Raw genomic sequence first — 9487 nt, forward strand, 5'->3', positions numbered from 1 at the left:
TAGATGTTAGTCTTGTAGAGATTGTTTTGGCCTTTAATGGCTACCACTACTCACTACTTCCTTGGCTCTCTTGGATTCTTTTTTTACTGATCCATCACGTATTGCCTAGTTCCTCAGTAATAATTGAGTAGAAGAAGACACCCTCTTAACTAGAAATGACATGGAATGGAATGCATATTATATATATATATATATATATATATATATCCTCTTAACTAGAAATGACATGGAATGGAATGCATATTATATATATATATATATTGATGCAGAGATGATGAATGTTGTCGAAAAGAGAGAAATTGATAATCGATGCTAGCTCATTGATTTAGCTTTTACTGATCTATAGCTATCACAGACAATGCTTCGTCCGTCCTTAGCAATAATTGAGTAGAAATGGAATGAAGAGATCGATGCCTAGAAATGATGATGTAGAAGATACGATGCAGAGAATAATGATGTAGTTCTTAGGTTTCAAACAAATATACACCATCATGTCATATTTTTTCATAATGTCAATTCATTGTTAATTGGTTCATAACTTCATAACATGCCAACGTGCTGTTAGTGTAATGCTAAACAAACTGAAAAGCTAAGGTAGTAAGATATCATAATCTTTTTGGGATGCAAATGTTATATTTAAGTTATTCAGCTATTATCCCAACAATGGAGTGACGTCTTTTAATTAATAAAAAAAAAACTCTAATTTCGAAGTTCTACGAAATTAATATCTTCAAGTTTACTTAATGATGAGTTTGGGATTAGTAAGGATCAAATCATTGCAGTCCAAAGACTACTATATGTGACATCCTTTTAATGTGTGGCTAACTTTGTTCTATAGGGCTTCTTTGGGTCACCAAGTAACTTGGAATGTCATATTAACTTGCAATCTCAATTTGGATTGTGTTGATACCCTATCAAAGAAGTGAGGAGACAAAGCTTGCAATATAATTCTCATTCTACCGTAATGAATGGAACCAAACAACCAAAGTAACACCTTTCAATACTTGCAACAATTTTCCAAGAATCGCAATAACATAGTCATTCAACACAAGTAATAATATGAGTGCGATTACAATAAGCTTAGTTAGAAAATGGACAACCTTGGTACTCTTTCAAAAATCGCTTTGGATGAGTTTAGATCGAAAGTCACTTTATCAAACTCAAAATTCTAATCTTCGCTATGGGCACAGGTGCTAATAATGATAAAACTATATATTGTGCAGCATCTGTTTTGAAAGTAAAGCTTTCATCGTTGGGTTCATCTGGAATATTAGCTGAACATCAACCTCAAGCTCAACTACAAAAGCATCATATGAAAGGGTGAGATCAACATTTTTGTGAAGCAGGTTCATTATCACGACCATTTCTTGTGTTCAGTTAATTTGGTTGTATTCAGAGGCCTTTGTCATGGCCGTAAATGGTTGGATTTTGTCAAATACAAATGCAAACATATTCCTTCTAGTAAACCATATACATAATCCCTGACAACATGTTTCAACTTCAACTACTACTTTTAGATTATGCTAATTTGCTTGTTTAGAGAAAATGAGAGATTTGATGTGGCGATCGTTATCAATGCTTTAGCGTTTTTGAATGCCCCTTTGAGATAATCACATAGCATTTTATCCACGCATTAATTTGTTTGCACCAACTTCACTAGATCAATCAACTAATCTTCGACATCTTCAATCAATATTGGGAACTTGCTATTCGATCATCCCCCTGCAGTAAGTCAGATGAAATGAATGATATTTTCAAATCTAGGATATAAATGAGTTTGATTCAAAAGTTGTAGGAGGTACGATCGTTGTAGGAGTTACAATAACTTCAAAGCAACGCAAAGAATTTATGTGTTCTTTCAAAAAAGAATTCATGTGTTATTTCCACTCTTCAAATTGGATGGAAGGCATTCAAGTAATAGAAGAAGACCACTATCCTGATTCCTGGGAAAGGACTGAAAAACGAGATTAGAGTAGAAACTAGCCGTTGTCGATCAACGAGGTCTTTGAGGTGTATTTGGACAAGTCTGAGTACAATTTGGTTTTCTTTACAAAGTATGCAATGTTCTAGCTTGACAAAGTTCTCTCACTGGGTTGTCATGCTTGATGGAAGGTTTCTAGGTTTATTAAAAGGATATTGTAATGCTAGCTTGATGGATGAGTAGGAGTGTAGACAAGGTAAAGCAGGAAGAAGAGGTAGGCGAGTGCGGAAAATGAAGAGGCACAACAACCTCCTCCTCTGTGAGACGGAGGTGTGACTGAACAACACTCCGGCAATTCTAAGGTCGCCGCTGTACTCAACAAAGTCGAATACCAAGGTTGGGTTCACCTCTGTATCAAAATCCCAAGGGTTCAGTCTTTCTTATGCGAGAATTGTTCTTACCAGAGCATATTTTTACCATGTACTTCAGCAAATATCTTGTTAACATCCTCTTTGTTTAATACATCAAACAGTAAACACTCACCAAAGGGTTTCTTGAAAATGAGCAGAAGCTCTTCCTCTTCACAACTGTTATTTACACATGTAATCCCTATCATCCATTGTTCTTCCTAAGTTTTGTCTTCTAAACAAAAAAGGTAAAAGAATACAAGAGAATTACAACTACTTGGTTTGTTCAGCTGACAATTGTGATTGTGAGTGGCTTCTGTGAGTTGGGATCTTCTTTTGCAGTTCAAGGTTGGACATCCGCTCGGCTTCTAATGCTCGTTCAAGCTTTAGTATCCAAAATCAAAAAGTTTATGTTAGCAGACACCGTACCATGATGAATTTGATATTTCACATACAATGGAATTGAGATAACAATACCTTTGCTGCTCGGGAACTCCATTCTCCTAAAATTGCTCTCAATCTTTCATTCTCCTCCACGTACTGTTCAAGTATAAGTATAGTACAGTCATGGATAAGAAAATGGGAAACAACACGGACGTTACAGGAACATGAGGGCACATTGAACGGAAAACAAAACATTCTCAGAAATTTAAACAAAAATAATATCTACTATTGTATAGACCTGATTGTTGGTTGTTCGGACTTGCTGGATTTCAGTATCCCTCTCAGCTATCAAAGAACGAGCAAGCCCTAGCTCCGATTGAAGTTGATTCATCTGCAATGTAAAAGTATCTCTCAAGTTACTTTTTAATCTTGAATATGCAATGTGCAATGGTGTCTAAGGTAATAGGTAGCAGTAGAAGAAAACGGAAATGAGGAATTGATACAATTCAGTCAGAAGATACAGGCTAGATGACTGAGTGAATAGAATAAAACTATCTTTTATTTTTCACAGACTAAACAGACCAACTCTACTTGGTATTTTGAAGAAGATATTACCTCAGCAGAAAGCGTGCGTAATTCCTGATCACGCGCTGCCAATAGATGAGCAAGATCAACCTGCAAAATGATCAAGTAAGCATTATTGTGGCTGGTTGTAGAAATAACGATTTGATTAATAAGATAAATTTCTACATCTTTTACTCAAATTAGAGAATCATCAAGTATATCATCAAGAAATGTGTAACTCTGGTCAGCACTAGACACTAGCAGTAATCAATTACCTGAGGTGTGCTGCCATCACTAGTCCGTTCATATTTGCTTAAGCACTCTTGCAATCGAAGGATCTGCAGGAAACATATGTTAGGTATATGTTATATTACGGCATGCTAGAATATTACCATGTAGTAGAAACATTTTAAGAAGTACCTCTTCACTCAAAAAATGAAGGTTTTCACGTTGGTATTGCAACAAAGCCATTTGTTGATCAGAGAGTCGACCAACATCATGATACCTATCAATATGATTCAGCCCACACGTTGCATGAGTTCAACAGAAGTTAGAACGCATGAAGCAAAATGCAAGTTCTTTCATATATAGGATGCATCTATAGCAGTGTCCTGTAACATCAACTAAGAGACATATATACTGCTATGAACTATTGGAAATAATAGTGATGGAGGGCAATAATAGTGATGGATGGCCATAGGAATAGAAGAAAGGTAGGAATCAAGATTGTGTATGTGGACACAACAAAATAAGTATGATCACCTCAAACCTTCCAAAGAACTTGAGGGTTGAAGAGGAGAATATAATGACTTTAAGACATCAGGCTGGGAATTTAATGAGTTGTACTGATGAACATAACCTGTAAACAAAAAAGCAATAAAATGAGATTTAAACTCCATCAGATTAAGAGCTTATGCTCGGTATGCAGGCTTGCTTGGACTATGGATCAAATGTGTATTCATTATATTTTTTATTTTTCTCATCCTCAGTATTAATAGTTGTAACTGAATGCACCAAAGAGTAGTTGGTCTAGCGGCCAGACACTTGGTTTGCTCCCAAGAGGTCTGGGGTTCGACCCTCTCCCATGGTACCCACCTAGCAATTGCTAGAGTTTCCATTTTCCCAAATGTTGTGAGGTCAGGCAGGAAGCCTAGGGATTAGTCGGGTCAAAGATCTGGATACCCTAGTTTAAAAAAAAAAAAAAAAAAGTTAGTAACTGAATGCCATTGAACATCAAACTATGGGATAAAGAGGTTTTCAAGTCTCTAAATAAGACCAGATGACTCTCCAAGTCTCTAATCCACAATTGACAACCAAGGAAGTTGTTTAACTAACTAATGTGACAATACTCCAAGTTTCATAATCAAAATGCAAAAATAAACTCACCAATATATAGACTCATAAAAGATCCGGCACATATTGCTTCAATTACCATAATAACCCTGAAAATATTATGGATAAGCAATATTCAGTCTACATTTCGTAATAGACTTGTACAAATTCTACATCATACTAAACAAGGAACTGCAAATATCAATAGATATGTGCCAGACTTGAAAACAACCTCAAATTCTGGCCTCATTTTATACGTTTCTGAAAAGGGATATGCTCAACAGACTGTCATAAAGAAGTAATACGCCTGGCTTTATAGTAGAATGATGACTTGCATACCTCAATATTGCAGGGAGAGTAAGGAAACTGATGTGGGGTCTCCAGACCATGACGAGTAACATTGCCGCAGTTCCTGACATTCAAGCAAGATATTCAGCAACAGAATCATTCATATCAATGACAAAGAAAAGGATTTCCAGGTAACAATGACCACAGATTACTAAAAACTGTGCATGATCCACCAACATGCTTTTCTTATGTTCGTGATGATAGTAAAAATGGGAACCAGCTCTACATGATTGAAATGAAGAAGAGAACAAATTATAACTGAAAGGCAGAGCTCATACCATATGCAGTAGCTGCAAAAGGTAGACGAACAATATGCTTCAACTTCTGGCTAAAGCTATAATAACCCTACAAAAGAATGTGCATATCATGGTTAACAGATCATGTATGTAACTCGTAGGAGTCGTAGCTTACAAACCAAACACAATTAGCACCACAACATGGTAAACAACTCATCATCAATAATAGAAACAAATTTCGAATTCAGTCATCAGAATCACTCCCTCCCTGACTATGCCATTTCTGCCTAACCCCACCCACACATGAACTTGCAAACACAATTGGTAACGAAAACTTCCGATACAAAGAGCAATTCCAATTTCCAAGTACTATAATCTATTCTTAAACATGTTTTCTGCATAATGTTGGTCCTACACTAGTAACAGAACTAAACCGTTACCTGTAACCGTATCTTCTGCACCTGGTACACCAAATACTGCTGAAAGATGCCTGCAAAAGTTAACCACAGCCAATCAAAGATGGAAACTTTAACACGAAATCAGCAAAAAACTACAAACTTTCACAACCCCACATCGAAAAAAAGCAGCAAAGCTTTAACAGACCTGTGAGGATTAGAAGAAGAACGTTGCAGCTGCAAAGCAACTGGGGTTCGTAACTCTGAATAGCCTTGAACATCCACGGCGATGCGACGGCGAGGGAAGCGTAGCCGGCGAGAAGAATCAAGTAGAGGACACTTCCGACGAGGCTGCGTGACTTGCGGTGGCCGAATAAGGGAGCCTCGTGCATTATATCAAGAAACCTGAATTGGAATTAGGGTAGAGATAGTGAGCAACATTGGGAATTGAATTTGAGGAATTGGGGAAACTGGTAACTTACAGTGCATCGTCTTCGGGTGAGGTTGAGGGCAGCGAAGCGTGCCTCTCTCGCTCTGTTGACATTGGAGTCCAATCCGGAATCGGAATCGGAATCCGGGAACCTCAGAATTTGTGATCTGTCAGCCAAGTTTGAGTCTTTGGAAGCTTGAGCAGTTCAGACCTCAGAGACACAGAGACAGACAGCATATTTTGTTTAGGAAACTGCCGTTTGTTGTATGGTCCTTTTAATTTTTCATAATTACTCTTAAAGTCCTTTGAAATTTTTTGTTGTATGATTTTAATTGACGAACATGGTGTTTGTAAGTCTCGCTTAACAAAGCTAATGGAGGACGACGACATATGATGTAAAGTACATTTTGGACATTGATTAAGCGATACCAATTCCTAATATTCAAAAACTAAAACAAGATAATCCTCTAAATTCAAATCGGTTCCAACTTTGATAGACAACCAGCGTGACACAATTTTTCAAAGTATAATAGCCCAGATTACAAAATAATTAGAACAGTGGAGGTGAAACCATACAGTATCAACAACATAAGCTTCCTTGTCATCCTAATGTTTTTTTTTTTTTGGTTCGAATAATTTAGCTCTAATCTATTTAGAGTTTAAGCTTCTTTGTCATCTTAGCTGCACCTGCTAGTCCTCCACTGATGGCCTTCTCAGCGCGCCTCTTAGCCTGCTTATCCAAAAATGCTCTCAGCTGGCGATCAGACAAACACTTTTTACCAGCCGTTTTCAGTTTGTAATTCATGAATGTTACATATTTAAGATCATCCTTGTGCATATTCATGGACCTAGTAATGAAAACATTTGTGTTAATACCAACAGAAAAAAGATACAATTGTAAAATACATGCATGACTCTATTCAACAGTCTAGACAAACTACTTATCAATCACCACAAAAACAAGAAAACAACTTTAGTGCTCATGAAAGAGGGAGCTAGATATGAAGATTATTGACTGTTGTTTCAAAAATGGATGAAACACTTACTGAGATAAGTTATTCCCATATGTAGTTGCTTTGACTACACGAGAACTCGCATCCACAGATTTAGAACCCAGTTGTTGATTGATCTGCTTTCGACACAAGTTAAAAAGAAAAACTAATTAAGATGAGAACCAAAAGCAGTGAACACTATGATTGATCATACTTATTTCAATATTTCTTACAACAGACCTCTGCAAGCAGTTCCACGTGTTCCTGAGGGATGATGGCCATAATAGCATCAAGCCCACATTTCTCAACAACCATTTTCAGAAGAAGCTTACCCTGAAAGAATATAGTTTTGAATGATTGAAACTTAAGGTCATGAAAAATTGATGGTATCACCATCCTTAGTCTACTAAAAATCTAATATAGGAAAAACAAGCACCTCCTCCTTGAAAAAGAATTTGTTATCGCACAATTTCTGCATGTCTGCCAAGGTTTTGACTGTATCCCTCATCAAATAAGAAGAGTATTCTCCTGTATAATAGCAGCCATTATCCTTCCTATATCAAATGTACAAACAAACGCATGGAAAGTTTAAGTAATTATAATTTTTGAGACAGGAAACACTAACCTAGTTTTTCGAACATAGCCGAGACAATTTCAAAAACCAGGCGTAGCTCAGTAGGATAAGAAAGTAACTTCTGAAAAGTAGCACACAGTTTTTCAATTAGAGTTGGCTGAGACTGGCTCCCATCGTCCATATTTGCATTCTTCAGAGTACTGTCAACTCCCTGTTTAATCAAGCTGTCATCAATATAAGCAATGAGACACTTAAAGGCATTTCCTGCTTCAAGGACGTCTGTTACTTCTTCAGACTGTTCGAGCAAAACTGTCAAATGCAAATACAGTAGGTCACTTGATCAGAGAAGACCGAATGTAATGTACTCGGATTTTGTATGCAATAAAAGCTAGATATCAAGAGCAGAATTTAATGAAGACAGGAGTCTATACCAATGAGTGCATTAAACACAACTGGGAGTTTAGTTTTGCAGATTTGCTTGTTGAGGGAATAGATTTTCGGCACTCCGGAATTGAGCAAACCAGCTACTTTTTTCATGATGTACTTGGTCTTGTGTTGGGAGACAGAAAGACATATTGAGCATATTAGCTCGAGCAACAATTCGACAGGAACATCGGGTAATGATGGGTTGAGGAAGAGTCTGTGCAGAGCATCTGTGATGATTCCTGTGAGATCTGTATGGTTCAGTTCCAAGAGCTCTTTCAAATAGACGAGCACAGCAGTTCTGTCCTCGGTTGACATAACGCCAAGGCATACTATCACAAGATCCAAAGTATCCTCGGCCTTGAGGCTAATAACTCCATCACTGGTCGGCCGGATAGGATAGTAGTTCATGAACAAGTCCATAATCGTTTTAATTGCAGGTCCCAACAGCAGCGGAGTTGCTACAAAACTTTGGAGTGTATCGTAAACAATCAAACGCGCTTGTTTTCTTACCTGTTCCACACATACAACACCATTCCAATTTCACTAAATTATCACCAATCCAATTTCACTAAGTTATCAGCATTCCAATATTATCAAGACTACAACCCTATCATATCCCTAAACAAGTTTCTGAATCAAGTGAAATAGTGAATTTATACCTCGAAACTCTTCATATTGTCATTAGCATAGCTGAGTAAGAACCCAAAGGTTTCGGAAACTTGTGACCAGCTGTAATTGGAGACGCTGATGAGCAATTGAGCAATGCATTTAATTCCGGCGCAGGCGGCAGCATCATGCCACATCAGAGAGGCAACCCGAAGAGCTGGGCCTAAGGAATTGCAGACCATCTGCAGATTATTGACGAGAAATGCGACCGGGACTTTGGGGATGACGTAGGAGAGGATTGTGAAGCGGGCGTGAAGCTCTTCACGGGAAGGTCGGGGCCTCGCGGCGGCGATCAGGTCCAGACAGGAGCACGCGGCGCGCAAGTAGGGCACCGGCGTCGGAGGAGCCTTGTGGTCTCGCAGTACTTGGCAGATTACGGTTATGAGCTTGCGGATTTCGAGGTCGATTTCGCTCGTGGCGTCGGTGAACCGCATCAGGATTGAGAAGCCAATGTTCGCGCCGTCGTCGTCTAGGGTTTCCATGGCTTCAATTTTGCAGAGAAAACCTAGATTGGTTGATCCGGTTCAGGTAAGCAGGTAGTGGGCGGGAGAGAGTTGTTAGGGATCACACGGGTGTTTGGCGGGTTAAGTGTAGTGTTCTCATCACCGTTTTAAAACTTGGAAATTATTTTCTATATTTTTCATGAAAATAAATAAATAAGATTGGTTGATCCGGTTCAGGTAGTGTGTTGTGTCCGAGATTCAATTCAAACTAGCCTTTTACCTGTGGGTTTGCAAAATATGAAAAGTTTAACTTGATTATTTTATTTTTAAGATAACTGCTCCACCGGAAACAAACCATGTGTCTTTTTT

General features: G+C 38.0%; 2 protein-coding genes across 2 annotated transcripts; both read right to left on the reverse strand.

The window, feature by feature from the left end:
* Window positions 1–2415: 2415 nt before the first annotated feature.
* On the reverse strand, window positions 2416–6288 carry LOC101296510. Its single transcript, XM_004287589.1, has 13 exons — window positions 6070–6288; window positions 5796–5992; window positions 5633–5682; window positions 5235–5301; window positions 4948–5020; window positions 4663–4718; window positions 4039–4135; window positions 3697–3781; window positions 3552–3614; window positions 3328–3387; window positions 3011–3103; window positions 2806–2868; window positions 2416–2712 (listed from the first exon to the last, which is right to left on the reverse strand). The coding sequence occupies exons 1-13, from the start codon at window positions 6129–6131 to the stop codon at window positions 2602–2604; spliced, it is 1077 nt and encodes a 358-aa protein (XP_004287637.1). The 5' UTR covers window positions 6132–6288; the 3' UTR covers window positions 2416–2601.
* A 381-nt stretch (window positions 6289–6669) lies between these two features.
* LOC101314224 lies at window positions 6670–9157 on the reverse strand. Its single transcript, XM_004288938.1, has 7 exons — window positions 8669–9157; window positions 8015–8519; window positions 7649–7892; window positions 7446–7563; window positions 7250–7342; window positions 7064–7146; window positions 6670–6865 (listed from the first exon to the last, which is right to left on the reverse strand). Exons 1-7 carry the CDS (start codon window positions 9155–9157, stop codon window positions 6670–6672), a joined length of 1728 nt encoding a protein of 575 aa, XP_004288986.1.
* Window positions 9158–9487: the final 330 nt, after the last annotated feature.

This window comes from Fragaria vesca, linkage group LG1 (genome assembly GCF_000184155.1).
Source record: "Fragaria vesca subsp. vesca linkage group LG1, FraVesHawaii_1.0, whole genome shotgun sequence".
Lineage (NCBI taxonomy): Eukaryota > Viridiplantae > Streptophyta > Magnoliopsida > Rosales > Rosaceae > Fragaria > Fragaria vesca.

Coding starts and splice junctions, on each gene's coding strand:
- LOC101314224 (XM_004288938.1), bottom strand. CDS start 9,157: ATGGAAACCCTAGACGACGACGGCGCGAACATTGGCTTCTCAATCCTG. Junction 8,520..8,668: donor ACAATATGAAGAGTTTCGAG/GTATAAATTCAC, acceptor TGTGTGGAACAG/GTAAGAAAACAAGCGCGTTT. Junction 7,893..8,014: donor TGTGTTTAATGCACTCATTG/GTATAGACTCCT, acceptor TGCATTTGACAG/TTTTGCTCGAACAGTCTGAA.
- LOC101296510 (XM_004287589.1), bottom strand. CDS start 6,131: ATGTCAACAGAGCGAGAGAGGCACGCTTCGCTGCCCTCAACCTCACCC. Junction 4,719..4,947: donor ACTCTCCCTGCAATATTGAG/GTATGCAAGTCA, acceptor TAATATTTTCAG/GGTTATTATGGTAATTGAAG. Junction 3,104..3,327: donor TACGCACGCTTTCTGCTGAG/GTAATATCTTCT, acceptor TTTACATTGCAG/ATGAATCAACTTCAATCGGA.